Source organism: Cimex lectularius, unplaced genomic scaffold (assembly GCF_000648675.2).
Source record: "Cimex lectularius strain Harlan isolate CLEC.00 unplaced genomic scaffold, Clec_2.1 scaffold223, whole genome shotgun sequence".
NCBI classification, from domain to species: domain Eukaryota; kingdom Metazoa; phylum Arthropoda; class Insecta; order Hemiptera; family Cimicidae; genus Cimex; species Cimex lectularius.
The window spans coordinates 653,910-670,907 of record NW_019392771.1 but is presented as its reverse complement, the minus strand read 5'-3'; the positions used below and the strand labels follow the sequence as shown (position 1 = coordinate 670,907).

General features: G+C 33.3%; 1 protein-coding gene across 8 annotated transcripts; it reads right to left on the bottom strand.

Moving 5' to 3' along the window:
• Positions 1-681: 681 nt before the first annotated feature.
• Positions 682-16,779, bottom strand: LOC106666788 (histone deacetylase complex subunit SAP130). Of its 8 annotated transcripts, none has more exons than XM_014394230.2 (18): positions 16,636-16,779; positions 12,145-12,240; positions 7,281-7,401; positions 7,126-7,218; positions 6,966-7,074; positions 6,588-6,718; positions 6,417-6,529; positions 5,811-6,002; positions 5,659-5,755; positions 5,327-5,572; positions 4,615-4,773; positions 4,475-4,552; positions 4,274-4,406; positions 3,926-4,210; positions 3,773-3,861; positions 3,483-3,709; positions 1,559-1,684; positions 682-1,493 (listed from the first exon to the last, which is right to left on the bottom strand). In XM_014394230.2, the coding sequence occupies exons 2-18, from the start codon at positions 12,232-12,234 to the stop codon at positions 1,344-1,346; spliced, it is 2,439 nt and encodes an 812-aa protein (XP_014249716.1). In that variant the 5' UTR covers positions 12,235-12,240; positions 16,636-16,779; the 3' UTR covers positions 682-1,343. The 8 variants fall into 8 exon arrangements, with proteins under 8 accessions (XP_014249716.1, XP_014249721.1, XP_014249714.1 ...); XM_014394235.2 differs by lacking the exon at positions 16,636-16,779 and adding an exon at positions 9,053-9,121 and having other exon boundaries at positions 12,145-12,795; XM_014394228.2 differs by lacking the exon at positions 16,636-16,779 and adding an exon at positions 12,513-12,795.
• Between the last annotated feature and the right edge of the window lie 219 nt (positions 16,780-16,998).

Below are 16,998 nucleotides of genomic sequence, written 5' to 3'. Positions count from 1 at the left end.
CTATTTAAAATGCAAATCAAATCTGAATTTAGGGATCATGGGATCAACAGGCGACCCCAGAACCTGTCTGCCTGAAGCTCTCCCCGAAGCTTTAATTGATTTTTGTTATGTGAGTAGGATCTTGGAAGTTGGAGCACATTATGGTTCTGCATAGGGGCGTCAGTGGCCGGTTTAGGCGTTGACACGGTGCTCATCATTATAAGGTAAAGGACCAGGGTTCGAATCCAGTGGCCCTGCATTCAAACCTTACATATTTGCAATTTTTTATTTTGCAAAAGCACCCAAAAATTGATTGAGACCTCTAGTGTTGCGAACCCTTGTTTAAAAAAAATTGTTTATGTAATTTTTACACATTCAAAAGTTATTAATATAAAGGAAAATAAAAGGCAGTGATAATAGTCAAACATTTATTTGGCACTTTCTAGTTCAAAAAATATTACCAAAATATTAATTTTAAAAACTCATTGGCCTTATATTTACAGGTTTATACTATTCTATTTCTTTTCTGTAAAAAGGTAAATCATTTTACACATCTTAAGAGTAAAATTTAATTTATATTTTAAAAGGTTTTTCCTGATATGAAATAAACTGTGTCTAAATGTTTATTACACAATTATGTATAATGTCACATCAAATAAAAGTGAAAATGTGTATTGATTTTAGTCAGTGTAATAAGCGCAATTTGATACTATGTCTTTAATTGTGGCCTTATAAGTTAACTATACTGTTTGTACAAACAATAAAAAAATAATAACTCAAATAAACACAAACAAAAAAAATAAAAAATAAATAAAAATACAACCGCTCAGGGATATTAAGAAAACTGAAACTTTGCTTTACTTTGAAAATCCAAATCATTGATTTTTGTCTAATCGATCTTAGTGATTAAATTCACTGGCAACAGAAGAACAAGAACAAATAATCCAATTTAAGTATAAAAAAATAATTACATTAGCAATAACGGAACTGAAAGAGCACAAAAAATTACGAAAGTAATGATAACTAAAAACTATATTATTATAATTAAAATACTCCACTTGTTTTTGTTTTGTACGTTTTTCTTAACAAATTTTTGACCCTTTTATTTATTGCACTTATCTTGATCACCTAATACTATTATTCAATGTATTTATATTTTCAAACAATTTCCATCAGTGTTTAGAATGAGGTCTTTTATAATAAAATAAATAGGGTTTTGTTGTTAATAAACAATTAAAATGTAACATTAAAAGTTTCTCTTTCAATGGAAAACTAAATAAGGAGAAATACAATTCCACAATATTCTTCATAACAGATGAGATCAAACAGCATATGGTAAAATAATTAATTGTATCCAACCAATTCTACTGCCTTTCCCTTTTCTTAAGAGGCCTTTTCGTTGCATTCCTGTTTATTATATCTGCAACATAGCCTTTATGCTCGAATAATTTGAGCACCTGCGTCCTCGCCTCGTTCATCTGATCCTTAACAACTTTACTCCTTTGAAAGTTTGCCTGTGAATTAATTTTTTCAAAAATATCAGTATCAATCAGAATTATTTAAGGATCCGTATCCATACCCTGATCCTTTCATTGATCCTGTGAATGTCTTTATCCAAATCTTTGTTTTTAATTTTTTTCTGTTTTATTTCAAGAACGCTGAGGAGTGATGAATAAAGGTTAAAAAATTCAGCCTCAGAATTGCTCTGTAAAAAAAGATCAATGACCAAAGTATTACTTAATTGCCTAATAAAATAAAAACTGTTTTGAGAAAACTATTTTGAAATGTTAATATCACAGTTGGCCAGAGAAAATTATTTCACAGCGAAATAAGAAAAATCTTTTTTACTATCTTTTTATTTTCTGAGGGGAGTAGGAGGAATCCGTCCCTAGTGGCGTTATGTGTATGTACAGATATATATTTTTCTATTTGTGCACTTGGTAAAATACCCTGAATTACGTAAATTTTTTTTTTATAGTTTCTCATGGACAAAAAAGTTTTGATCTAACTCTCCAGGCTAACAGGATACGGACTGGAAACTATTTCAGATGGCAGGATACTCATCATAAAAGTGTTTTTGATTCTGAATTATACAGTTTTTAATTTGGAGCAACCATTCTCAAGTTGTTCGCTATTCATAAAAACTTTTCCCAAACATTGTTTTTCTGATCAACGAAATTTTCAACCAATGACTGATTTTTTAGCAGTTCACTGATTGTAAAATACTTGCTATCTGTATCCCATTATCATGGAGAGTTGGAACAAAATTTTTTGACTAATTTCTCATGATCCAAAAAATTCTGATCACCCTGTATATATGTATACTTGTGTTTTATTGATAATTGGACAATTTAAGGTAATAACAAGAGGTTAGTAAGTTAAGAAAACAACCTACAGAATTTTCCGTTTTATGTGTAGATAATAACCAGTAGTTGTTTGTTGGCCCATAGCTTTAAAACTACATCTGCCACTAAAAACTTTCCACTTCTTAAGGCAGAAACACACTTAAGCGATGCTACGCCATGCGACACTACCCGACGCAAATCCAAACTCCGATTTTCCATAAGGTTGCATTACCCCCGTGCAGATCTACCCGATGCTATGCCATGCTAACCTACCCGACGCTCTGCGATCCCCACTGTCCAGATTTTTGTCGGGTCGCATCGAGTACAGTCGAAGACAAAAGAACCGGACACTCATATTTTTATTCAAACTACATGTATTATTGTCGTTATATTAATTTCAACATACTTATTTTAATATAAACCAAATTAACTGTGATTAAAAATTAATTAGTTTTTATTTAAAAAATTAATTTTAATGGTTTGGTAGAAAATTAATCAAAACACCGGAATACGATTTTTTGATATAATGAATTTAACTAACAATTTATTATACTCGCTTCGGCGGTACATATACTAAAATTGGAACAATTTATTACACGGTTTTGCTCATAAAATTTAATTAACAATTTATTTCATAGTGTTGCTCGTAAAATTACACCATTTTGTAATGTCTGGTAGCATCAGAACAGGACACTCATATTTTTTGTAGTTTATTTCAAACTAAGTACATGTAATTGTGTCGTTATATTAATTACATGTTATTTTAATGTAAACCAAATTAAACGAGATCAAAAATGCATAAGTTTTTATAAACATTGTTTAATTATGATGGTTAGGAGTAACTTTATTTAAAACAATTAAGTTTAACAAACAATTTAGATGGTTGTACTCATAAAATTTAACTAACAATTTATTACAAAGTTTTGCTCAAAATAGTACATTAAGAATAAAAGATGCGTTGCAATTGTGATAGTGATTATTGTGATAAACGCTGTGGACTGTACGCGACATGTGCTTGCGTCGGATAGATGTGCACACCCCACCAAAAATGTGGTAAGGCATCGGGTAGCGTCGCATGGCGTAGCATCGGGTAAGTGTATTCCCGGCTTTACTGGTGTGTACGTGTTGTATTGTTATGAAAATTAGCTTTTTCCTTACCATGTCTTCAATCTGTGTGCCTAGATGGTAGATCTTCCAGCCATCAAGTTTCTGTAAAACATGCTTCTGATTTGCTAATTCGCTTAACGTAGGCTTTCTGTCTTCTTTTGTTTTAACATCTGTATATCGGAGGAAATGATTATTCCTTACTTTCCAATGTTGTTTGTACGAGTTTAAAAGTGACATAGTTCTCTTTGGCAAGCATTTTTCTTCTTCAAAAATCAATTCTGAAAAAGACAAAAACAATTAAAACCAATCATTCTTTGCTTTAAATAAAAGGAAAAAATTACCTTCTTTTATTTCTTTCTTAATTTTATCTTCAGATATAAATTCCATTTCATCCTCACTGAATGTTGGCTCGGTGATTTGGTTCCCAGTTCTACAATATGTATTAAAATATCATGCTGACACTATTTATAATTAAAACAGCATCGATAACTCACAGTTGTTGTTTTCTCGGTTTTTTCCTTGGGCTCATTTCCATTATTGGCGGGGCAACAGGGGTCGATCGAGTCGATTGGTGATCATCTTCACTCGGTTCTTGTTTTATTATTGTGGGCGACTCGCCAGGAGACGAATTCGCTGAAATTGTTGTACTACCGGCAGAAGACTGACCCGAGTGTCCCGACTCAGGCCTTTTAGGTGAACCAGGACCCGGTGGTGAACCGGTCGAAATTGGTAAACTGCTCAAGACAGGCATAAGATTTTTTTGTGCCTTCAACGGAGAACTAAAAACAATTTTCTAAGAAAATTAATGTTCCAAGCTTAATAGCATTGAATGATGGTCTTACCCCTCAGGATCTCTTTTCCTTAAGATACTAGGCCTTGGTGAAGTGTTCGTTTTTGTTGTTAAGTTATGGGGAATTCCCGAAGAAAGCGTTATAATAGAAAAGGATGAACTGCTATCAGTTGAAGAATTTCCTGCTGAAAAAGTATGATTATAATTTTTTTTTTTAATTTCACAAAATATAGCTTATTATTATCAAAAATACCTTCACTTGCAGACAGATAGGATCTAGAAGAATCTACGACCGTCACTGACCGAACATTTTGATTTGGTGACATCACACCTATCGAATAAGCAAGTATAAACCAAAAAGTGCATAAAAGGAAAACAAATAAATTAAATTACTTTGTGAAGATGATGACATTGGTTGGTTTTGTGGACATGATGTTGAGGTGGTTGTTGAAGATCTTGAAGAAATTTGGTAGTTGTCATAATATGTACACCCAGGCATTGTATACACTGAGTTGGAGAGATTCACCATGGCATTGGATCCGGACGTCACTTCTAAAAGATTAAACAAATTTCAGAACGAAAATGTTTGATGTTGACTAAATCCTCAGGTATGGGATAAAAAAAAGCATTTTTGGTGATTGGCGTTTTGTCAGAAAACTGCTGTCTAAAAACCTCAGTACCTATGGAATGTTCACTCATTTGCTATTAGTATGTAGTTTAAGCTGTTTAGAATTTTTGCTGGCAAAAGGCATGTATTGTAGTTCGGGTTTTCATACTGAAACCAATCTAGGTTTTCTTAGTAAATGCATAAACAAATATTCAAATAAAATAACAAAATTTGAATTATTTTCCCCTATTCCATCCTAGGCAACATATTCATTACAATTTGTAGTCTTTTTTATAACAAGTATTTTTCCATTTTTTTAGATTAGTATTAGTCAAAATCAATTTCAAATAGTAGTTGAACTTTCTTTTGGGGTCTGTGTTGTGATGAATAAAAATAAATAAATTGTAACTGAAAAATTGTTTGTAAAAAATAATTGTAACCGAGAAATTTTGTGCACATCAAATAATTAAACTGAATAACCAATAAAAAATAAAATACCAGTATCATCTTTAGTTGGCAGCCTCTGTTCTCTACTGAGTTGAGTTGCCGGGTTGGATTTTCCACCAGATGGCATTGAAGTGTGAACAAAACTGGATGGCTGTGATGTGATCTCTTGATATGTCTTAGGATTGTGCGGGATTCTCGCAACAGTATTAGTGGTCGGAGTCGTTGACATAGTAGTGATGTTACTTGTACTGACTGCCCCTTGTGCCCCTCCACTTGTGAGCATGACTGTAACAAGCCCTTAAGGTAATTTTATAATGTGCATATACAAGACTTAATTCTGTTCATTAAAGAAAAAGAAAAATAAAAAAGGTGTGGAATTTTACCTGGTCTAGTAACTACTGAGTTTATTGCGATCGCAGGCTGAACAGAGCTCACAGGCACCGAGGTGAACTGCATGGTCGCCCCTGGTTGGGAGATTACCTAACAATCAAACAAAAGATTACTACCTATTTAAAAGTGTTTTGATTTCAGTTACTTTAGCTTGTGATGTGGCAGATTTAATCGGTAGTGATGAATTGTTAGGAACAAGAACTGCAGGATGTAATGAGACCATTGGAGGTAGTGAAGTGGTAATCCTTGAAAGTGGAGGAGCAGAAACCGGTGTCACCATCCTTGTACCTTGATTTGCCCCACTGTAACTCTTTATTACAGCTTTTTCACCCGACACCTTCAGAACATAAACATTTGGCTTTTTTATGAAATTAGCAGTGAATATAGTTTTGCCTATCTTTAACCAAGAAATCCTGAATGAAAAAACTAAAAACCATAAGGGGAAAATATTTTTAAAAACAAAAAACATATGTCAATAAGGATAAAAGGTTAATAATAAAATATGTGAACCTTCTTTATTAGGGAAAAGCCAATAAAAAGAGAAACCTTACATCCTTCACATATCATCACATTTAATTACATTTTCTTTGGTTTTATTGTCCTAAGTTTAATAGTAACATTTAACTCCCTGCACAGGATTTGTATTAAGGATATGATGATGAGAAGACAAAGGTAAGGAAATTAGAATGAAAAGTACTGATTGTACTAAGTATTCACTAAACAGAAACAATATTTCTAACTATGCATGTACCTGCACTTGTGCCTGTTGGGTCAATGTGACTTGTTTTGTTGTCGAGTGGAGCAACACTGGCCTTGCCTGATTCTCAGGAATTGGTCTGATTTGGTTGCTCATGAGCTTTGTTGCTAAAAACAATTACAATTATAAAAATTTTATACTAGATGCATAATAGAAAATACACACTTGTAACTGGTGGAGGCCGCAACTGAGACGACTGTTGTCTTGGATTTGATTGTGGATTTGGTGGCAAACAAGCAGTGACCCAAGGTGTCACTCCAACAACAGATCGACCTACAATTGGGCCAGCACTAGCCCTACAAAATAGGTGTTAAAAATCCTAAATTTTCCCTCAAAAAGATAAACATAAATAATAATATATAATACAATTGTTATTCTGTTATATAGGATCTATAAAGTCTACAATATACAAATCACAAAATGGACAGGTTTAGCTGAAATCTAAAAAGCAGTCGTACTTATAAAATAAATTGTCTCAAGAAATTTAGTGAACTTTGCATCTTTAAATTTAAACCGACCCTTTAAGAGAGCTGACTTACTAACCCCGTATGCGCAGGTGCAACTCCAATGGCTTGTAGCTGAGGTGGTGCTCTTACAATTGGTGTCGCAACTGATGCCCTTGGAACTGATATGTTCGCCACAGCGGCAGCTCCTAAAAATGATCACAATAAGACTATTATATTTGATTTTTTAAAACCTTCACCTCTAGGAACATGATAACCAGTTGTTGTCGCCGTCGCAGAGGACTGGATTGGTAAAGTATTTAATCTGTTAACAGAAGTAGCTCCTGCAGGAACTGAAAGATAAGAAGTTAACGGTTAAAAATTCTAGTACATATTGTACAATTTAATCAATCACCTTTGGAAAGCACTTGGGCTTGAATTGTTGTTGTTGTACTTATTAAAGCTGTGGATGACTGTACAGGGGTCATCATAAATCTAGAGGATTGACCAGTTGGTATAGCCCTTACAAGTGTACCCTAAAATTATTTAAATCGGCAAATTAAATTATTTAATATTAATTATTTTAAAAAATTAATGTATTGTCAGATAAAGTTAAAAAATTATTATATATAATTGTTAAATTTATGGATATTAAACAATATTCTTAAGCTAATTAAATTCAAAAGAAAAAATACATCCTTTCCAGTTCTACAATGGGAAATTTTCTAGACGTTTCATCTTTAGAATTATTATAAAATTTACTGTTGACTTTCTAGGTGCCAATTTTCCACCAGCATAAAAACGTGCTTTTGACAAAATACAAGATCATGACCTTGCTTTGGTTCGCGATGTAATTTCAATGCCAGGTTTATTATTTATTTCCATATAGCACTGTTTATATATTTTTTTTAAATAAATCGCTGAACTGCTCAAATAGAAACAATCTGCACTTACACATTTTTTTGCTGTGAGAATTTTGACTGCCGGCCCTTGTCAGATTTAACAACCATCCAGTATTTAAAAAATAAAAAATAAACTGTGGTTCAATTAACAGGCAATTATGCAGCATCTGGTTCATTGTCTGAAAATCTTTTTAGCTTTGAAAATTTTTTGAGCACTTTTTAAAACCTACTGAGTCTTGTAGATAATTTTTAAAAGTGATTTTGACAATAAAAGACAAATCAATGGAGTTAATGTTAACGTCATGTGATGATCCCATAATTTTGTGTTCTTTCTTCTCTGTTTTCATTTAGTCACAGATTATAAATCCCAGAAAAAAAAGAAAAAAAACGCGTTTACACACTTTAATAAATATATTATAAAACTATTTTACAAATGAAAAGTATAGAGGAATTTTTGAGATTATTATAGAAAAAAGTTTGCAACAGGATTTAAAATAAAAGATTGAATTCACTAATTTTGTGGTCCGCTTGGCCAATTAATATATTACAAATAATTAAGGTTTTTAGTTGAGATAAAAAAGTCAATGACACGAGCGGGATTCGAACCCACGATCTTCGGCTTGATATTCAACTGCTCTACCACTTGAGCTATCATGACCTCGATCCACTCGGACACCAAGTTCCCATCTCAACAGCACCTTTTGAATTTTCCCTCCTTTTTGCCATTTTTCAAACCTCGTGTAATCGGGTTGGATTCTCGACGACAAATGAAATGGCCATGGAGAGCTTTAATGAAGTATACTTTATTTTTAATCATTAAATTCACTAATTTCGTGGTTTGCTTGACCAATTAATATATTACAAATAATTAAGGAGGAAAATTCAAAAGGTGCGGTTGAGATGGGAAGTTGGTGTCCGAGTGGATCGAGGTCACGATAGCTCAAGTGGTAGAGCAGCGGCGTATCAAGCCGAAGAACGTGGGTTCGAATCCCGCTCGTGCCACTGTCTTTTTTATCTCAACTAAAAACCTTAATTATTTGTAATAAAAGATTGAGTTTATTCAACTCATAGAAAAATTTGTAAACACGATCAATAAACAATTCAAGGAGAAAACCATTGTTTTCAATTTGAAGACGGAAAAATAATAGTCGAATAAATATTTCAGCATTGTATCAAATCGCATAAATATGCATATACTTGAAATTTGAATCTAAACATAACTTCGCAAATAAGTTGGATGTTTTAAGTTTTACTTTAGTAAGCAACAAGCACTGCTAGGGGCTACCTGTAATGCAATACATCTTCATATCTTCACAGTTGTAATACATGGAAACAGTAGAATTGAAAACAAAACCTGAAATTTATGTAAAATTATTAACTAATCATCAAGTATGATGGCTAGTTCTATTAGTATTATTTAAATGGATATTATTGTAATTTGTATATCCTATTCTTATTAGTTTGAATAATTAATGGAACAATGAGTAAACAAAATATGCTATATACTGCATTTTTTATTTTAAGTATGCCTGTTTAAAATAATGAATAATTATATTATTAAACAATTAAGAATTTCACCCATTAAACAAATGAAATTGCCTACAATGTAAATAACATAAAAATTAAACAATGCAGTGTCACTGAGTATCAGCAACAAAACTGTTATGAACCAAGGACATAGGTGGATCTCAGAGGATCTGATTTGCAGAAGTGCGCTCTTTTCATTTGATTCAGGATAAGCCATACATGGTTGACGCACCAAAATTTTTGGTGTAAGGACTGTATTACCCAAGGCTTGCAGGTTGCTCAAATTGTAAGAGTATGAATGATATAAGAAAACTGGGTTTGAGCACAGCAGCATGTCTCTGGCTTCTGTTTTGATTTTTGAAAAAATACAGGAAGAGGTTAAATGTCTTAATTGAAAGCATATGTTAGGATATCCTCCTGATAGAATGTCTATATCTGAATTGAAGAGAGCTCAAACTATGGAGCTGAAAACTTTTTGGAAAAAAAAGACTCACAATGACCTGGCATAATTCTCGAATTATCATACCGAAATAAACTGAAAGTACTTATTAGCATGAATGTAGTGCAACTTGGCCAATGGTGGAATTTTCAGCACCAATCAATTCTTGGGCCATACAGTTAGTTAACATATATCATATGATAAAAGAATATTGTCATTATGAAGAACCACTAATAACATACTAGGATGTTTACATACATAGGAAAATGCATTTTGGAATGAGTGAGTTTGAACCTGTTTTTACGATTAAAAATTGCTTTGTGCCTGAAATTGTCTAGCTGTCGATAGCCTAGAACCTAACATCACACAGGATTGGTAAGACATTTAATCTAGATGGCCAAGAGCTCCAAAATTTGGTGGGTTTTGTGTTTTATCTCCTGAACACACTGAATATTTTGATAGCCAAATTTTGTCAAACAAAACAATGAAAATAGGTGGATCAGAAGACAATCCCATCACTGAAGATGGTTACAATCCAAAATGCATCTGACAGGCCAAAAAAAAAATCAATTTAGAAGTTCAACACACTGCAGGACTTGCCATGATCATTTTTGTTTTTGTCTGCCAGCGGAATTATACCTTTATTTTGGGTTGGCACCAATCATGGTATGAATATAAGTAACTCACATAATAAAAATTAATTAAGGTTTTTAGTTGAGATAAAACTTTGATGAATTGAATCAAATAATAACTTATAATTTGGTGTGTACCTAGAAAAAGTAGAAAACGGTGAAGAGGGACAACCCCGCAGCAGGGGTTCAGCTTGACCATACTTTTAAAATGTCAATATACCAAAACATGTGAGGCGAAATAGTGAGGATAGGCAGATCAGAAGCGTAATGTGGCAACACAATATTACTGAAGATATTACATACAAAACATGTCTGACTGACCAACATATAATGTTAGCAGACCAAAATTATCAGAAACTACCAATATAGAAGTTCGTCATCCTGCAGAGTGCATGAAAAAATCCTACAATTTAACACCACAGCAGCTCAGTCATTTCCAATTGTTTTTATACAGCCTGTCTTCTCTGTTTTGGCTGACACAAGTTATGCCTTATAGCCATCGTAAGATTCACATTCACTAAAAGTATCTTGAAAAATAACACATAAAGCTGATAGTTTGGTTGTGTTACTTAAGAGTGGAAGCTCCGAATAGCCTAACGGGGTCTCCAGAATTGACAAACTCCCGAAATGTATTTTCAATGTCATTGTGGCTTCTGAACCATTTCTCACACAAAACTTTGTTGAGATCTGGCCGACCGCATCTCACGATATCTGAATAACTGTCGATTAACGGTCACTAATCTCTACACATTTGTTGAGATCTTCAAAAAAGTGATAATGTGTAGTAGAAAGATCCAGTGATTATGGTGGATGTGGTAAAGCCTCATAACCCAACTCGTGAAGTCATGCCAGAGTCCATTGTGCAGAGTGTAGGCGTGCGTTGTCGTGAAGGCCCCTGCAAAAAACCTGCGTTTATTTTGCATCAACCCAATCTAAGCAACTTGAACAATAACAATTCAACTGGTAATTACTTAGGAAAAACAGAAAACGATGAACAGGGACAATCAAAACATGTCAGGCAAAACAGTAAAAATAGACAGATCAGAAGAAGGGTGAAGCAAGACAACAAACCCACCACTTAACATGGTGCCAATCCAAAACACATCTGACAGCCCGAAAATTATCTGAAACGACCAATCTAAGTTCATCGACCATCAGGCCTCATAAATCTCACAATTTATCCAAGCATTGTTTATGGCCATTTTGGCCTAGACTTTCTTTTCTGTATTAATCTGCCAGACAGTACAAGCATCTTGAACAATAGCACATTCAACCAACTGGTAGTTCAGTCGCGTTTCCTAGGAAGGACAGAACGAACATGGATGAACAATTCTGATCTGACTCATCCAAGACTACGGTGAAATGTTGCAATGCATCTGACAGATCAATGGTGACTGAAAAGACCAAGCTATGTTTACATCACTCCACAGACCTCAGGACTTAATCTGCTTGGAAATTTCAAGATGATAGAGATTCTAAACGAAGAAATTAGAACACAAGATATGCTGCCTTTACAATGAGCTTTATTCAACCTATTTTAAGTCCCATTAATGTTGTGATGTGTTGTGTTTTATAACTTGAAATATAGCTTATACACTTTCGTTTAAACACTAAATTGATTCTTCTTTGGACGTAGTGGGGTAGGTAAGGTACAATTTTGTTTTGTTAAGGAAGAAAGACAAGCCAAGAGGCCATATCAGAAACAGTATAAATAAACTAAACCCTGAAAAAGGCAGGATAAAGTATATAATAAAGCTAAGAATTAGAACTAAAACTCACCGCTGACATATTTCTGAACTGGTCCATCTTGACTGGTGGCCCATCTTGCTGCTGCGAAGGCCTTTCAGCAGTGTCGCGAGTTTCACTCATGGTAAGCTGAAAGGGGCAAACATTTAAAAATTGACTTCGACTTTGTTCAATGGTCCGTATTTATTAAGACCGGTAGGGTTTTTCTTTTTTTAAACAATATTGTCCTGGGTACACTGTTTTGAAAAAGTTTGCCTCTCTAGTTTCAGAGAGAGAAAAAAAAAGAGGGAACTTTCGAGTAAGGCACTTTTCTCAAAAGCCCATCGAAAAACGATTCGACAAATCCGGACACAAAAATCTTCAGAATAAGTTTAGAGATATTTAAAAGAGAAAGACCTCACCGATGTTCAAAGGATAAGGAAGCGGCCAGCGTAAACGAAATATCAGACCGTTTCAAAGGCTGACAGGGGGAAAATACAGCGGGATCAGTACGGTAGCCTACCGAAAAGCCGCTACATCTTTTGTCGAGGTCAGGCAGAGCCGATAAAGGGTGAAGATGCCTTGGAAAAACTAATGCGGAAAATGAAAAAACCGGGCTTTTTTGCGCTGTACTGATTCTCTTCGAGAAGTCTAACTCAACAGAAGAACGGAGGCGTAGCGACTGTTGGCCGCGGCGAACTAACCATCATATGATTCAAAAGAAACACGATCTAACTACCAACTAATAATTATTAACATTCAATTATTTAATTGCTTAAATCTATAATTAATTTAATTGTAATTAATTTGAGATTCATTTATCAGTCGTTTTTGTAAGAATTAGATTCAATAAAATGATTTTATTACTTTTTTACATCTTTCAATTTTTGACACCAGCCAATTTTTGGTCATTTTTATCTATTGAAGTAATGCATTAAATTATATTACCATTATAAGATCGTTAATTATTTTGTGTTTTATGAATTTAACTGTCATTACTGGAAATAGTTACCACAGACATAATTTGGCGGCTTCGTCTCATATTTGAATATACATACAACCTGCTAAGAACACAGAAGAAGAATAGTACTACATCTATTCAAACTGCTCAAAAATGAATAGAGATATTGCAAATTTTGTAGTAACAAATAGTTGTAGTAATTTTGTAGTTTTAATTTAATTGTAATTAATTTGAGATTTATTTACCAGTCATTTTTGTAAGAGTTAGACCCAATAAAATGATTTTATTACTTTTTTATATCTTTCAATTTTTGATACCAGCCAATTTTTGGTTATTTCTATCTATTGAGATAATATATTATATTATCGTTGTACCATCATTATTTCTTGTTTTACGAATTTAACTGTCATTACTAGAAATAGTTACCAGACACAATTTGGCTGCTCCGTCTCATATTTGAATATATAATATACAATAATAATCACACCACCAAGCTCGTGAACTCCCCTAATATAGAATAATAATCTATAAATAGTATATACATATAAAACACAAAAGTAGAATAGTACTACAACTATATATACTGCTCAAAAAGGAATAGGGATATTGCAAATTTTGTAGAATTTACTTTTCCTAGCATTTTTATTATCAATTCCATTAAACTTTATTAAAAATTAAATTATTATTATTTATTTATTTTTTATTGCTTGTTGTCAGTAGATATCTAGCAAAAGTGCGAGTTTGTCAATAGTAACAAATGAATTGATTTAAAAAATATTAACAACAATAAAGAATTAAATAGAGAGTAATTACCCAATCAACATTCATAATTTACCTAAAGAGATCAAGTGACGAACAGTTACAGCTAATTATGTTTTTGCTGAAGGAAAATTTAATTAAGGGATTTTGAAAAATAAAATAAATTGATAATTATTCAGAAATCGAGAGATGCGGTCTGGTGTGATGTAGGTTTCAGAAAAACATTTTCTTTATCGTGCCAACATTTCGATCTTTATTGAGATCATCTTCAGGGCCTTGGATTTACAAACATTGTTTACATTTAACAAATAAATTTAGGATATGGAAAAAGGTGAATTTATACAATGAAAAATATATTTTTTTATATTCAATCAAAGTATTTCTACTCACTCAAAGTGTTTGTCTTCTGTGTAATTGTGCCATTCCAGACTGCAACTCACGATTTCTGAATAATTATCGATTAACTAATCACCGCACAAAATAAATTGATTTATTGGGCACAATAATTTTTTTTGAACTATTAATACTGTGTATAATGTCCTTTGTTATCTAAAACCTGTGTGAAGTTGCCTTTAACAATTAAGTCCAGTTTGTCCTTCAGTGTAAATCCCAGACCAAACCTTTCCACTGCCTCCTCCAAACTGCACAGAAGAAATCACAAACTGGGGCCTTGTATGCATCCCCTGTTCTCAACAGACACTTCGGAGCCTGCTATCTGTACACAGACAGAAACACTCATCAGTAAACATAACATCATTCTAATTGGTGTTCTCTTCTAGGCACTCGCTGCACTATATTCCCCTTAGTTACTGGTGGCGGGCTGTTGCTGCAGGTCATCTCAAAGGGATTGTTTATGTTGATAAAGGCCTTGCCAAAACATCTTGTACTTCATTTAGGATCTGGTGGGCACTATGTAAAGGGTTCCATCTTGCAGGAATGACAATATTTCTGTCCTCCCTTATTGTCATAATGTGCTGAGATCCACTACTATGCCTCCTATTGTCACTTCCAGTCTCTCAGAATCGGGCTAAAGCTTGGGAGACCACACTCTGAAAAGCGCAAACTATTCTGTGATACTTCCCAAAGACCTTGATGACTTATTCTCACAATAATATTGCGAACTTCTGGTTCGAGTTGATGTCTTTCCATGGTTAAAGAGGACTTTAAAGGCAACTGGATTAAAATGAAGAAAAGATGAAAAATGAGTTGGTTTACAAAATGAGTAAACTTCATGTTTTCTATTCTTAAGTAAATCCGATATTAAAAATGATTAACATTTGTTTGTATTTTCTATTTTGTTTTACCCAACTAACAAGACTATATTGGTTAATTTAATTAAAATTAATAGAATAAAAATAAATTACAAATATCCCTATGCTTTTTTGAGCAGTTTATATAAAACAATTCCATTACTTATTGACAAACAACACACAGACCATACCAGATCTAAAGGGCTGAAATTTCGATAGTGCATTCCTACAAAGCTGAAATGATTTTTTGATATTCCACCCATAAGGGGGATCATCTGGACAATTTTTTTTACCATGTATAGCCCAAAGTGAACTGAAGAAGAGAAAAATTTGAGAAATGAAACATTATGTTAGAAATGATGAATGATGTAGTGAGTGCGGTGTTCAGTCCTTTTTAAAAGATAGTTCCTACTCATAGAAAGTTGTTTTGCAATGATCCGGATTTCTTCCAGCTTCTCATTGGAACGTCGTGTTGGCGGGTTCACTTTTGCAATTCAAGTCGAGAGATGTGGTTGTAGAAATCCTTCAACCTGATGATGAGCTAAGGGCTCAAAATGCGGATCGTTGCAAAACAACTTACTGTGAGTAGGAACTATCTTTTAAAAAGGATTATATTAGAATGCCATAATTGCACTCTGCATCGCATTACAAAGGCACGTTAAAACAGAGTCCCTCATGGAGGAAGTTGCAGATAAAAGCTAGTAGTACAATAAAAGTGGGGGGAGAAGATGCTATACCAGGCATGCTAATTCTATTTAGAAATTAAAAATCAGTATTTTCACAGTTTTCTAGCAAATTCTGGAATTCCTCAAGGATGGCACTTAGGGCCTTTTCTTTTTAAAATCTATATAAACGATATCTCAAATTCTCTTCCTTCCGTTTAATGGTTGGTTATCAATGGTTTACAAATATTCTTAAAAATTAATTCTGTTTATGCATGCTTTAGTAAAACTTAATAATTGATGTTCAAGTAATATATTCTTTTAAATTCTGACAAATGTTCAGTTATGACTTTCTATAAAAATAAAATAAAATATCCTATCAAATTTAACTACAATACATCAGAGTCGCACCTAATTAGTCATTATTGACAATCAGATAAACATTAAAAACACATTTAATTAGTAAATTTGTTAACCAATAGCAAATTCTTTGTACAGGTCTAAGAACTCGGGTCTCCCAAGAATCTGTTCTTGGGCCAACCTTATTTAACATCTAGATGAACTATCTGCATGCTAGCTATAGCTAGCAATGATAGCAGCAACTATAGCTGAACTGGCTCTCTTTCCTGATGATAGGGCTGATTCTATCCGCAGAGATTAGTGTTTTAAACTGTTGAAAAATGGAGAATCAGACCTAATGGTAATGAGACAATACTGTTTACTAGAGGAAGACCACACATTCTCAATCGTGGCATAGTAAATAACTCTCCTATACTATGGGCTATTATGTTAAATACTTTTAGTTACATTAAAAAAAAATTGGTGGTAAAAATAAAACCTATTTATGAAATGTACATACATACACTAATAACTAAAAGTTATTAAAATCCTAGAAATTAAGCTCCTAACTTACCTGCCTGTAGTTGAACTGATCAACATTGAACTATCATTAATCATTCTTGCTCGTTTTTTACATGGCATTTGTGCTTGCTTCACTTCATGCCATTCAATGAGAACAACCTTGAGCTTCGTTTTTCACAGAAAATAATCAGTCAAAGATTAAATGCAGTAGACATCTTCTTATCGAACAGTCAAGCAGTAATAAAATCATTAAAATCTTATAAAATAAGGGCCATGCTAATCTTGTATTATGAGCTTTCTTCATTCACCATCTGTGGGTGATGAAGGTGACTGTTTGGTTGTTCCATTTCAACATTGTGGTCTACTGTTTGTGACCTGCTTTCGAGTCCAGATTTCATGAATAAATAAAATGACT

Coding starts and splice junctions, on each gene's coding strand:
- LOC106666788 (XM_014394230.2), bottom strand. CDS start 12,234: ATGAGTGAAACTCGCGACACTGCTGAAAGGCCTTCGCAGCAGCAAGAT. Junction 7,075..7,125: donor TGGTTATCATGTTCCTAGAG/GTGAAGGTTTTA, acceptor GATCATTTTTAG/GAGCTGCCGCTGTGGCGAAC. Junction 5,573..5,658: donor CTCAGTAGTTACTAGACCAG/GTAAAATTCCAC, acceptor AATTACCTTAAG/GGCTTGTTACAGTCATGCTC.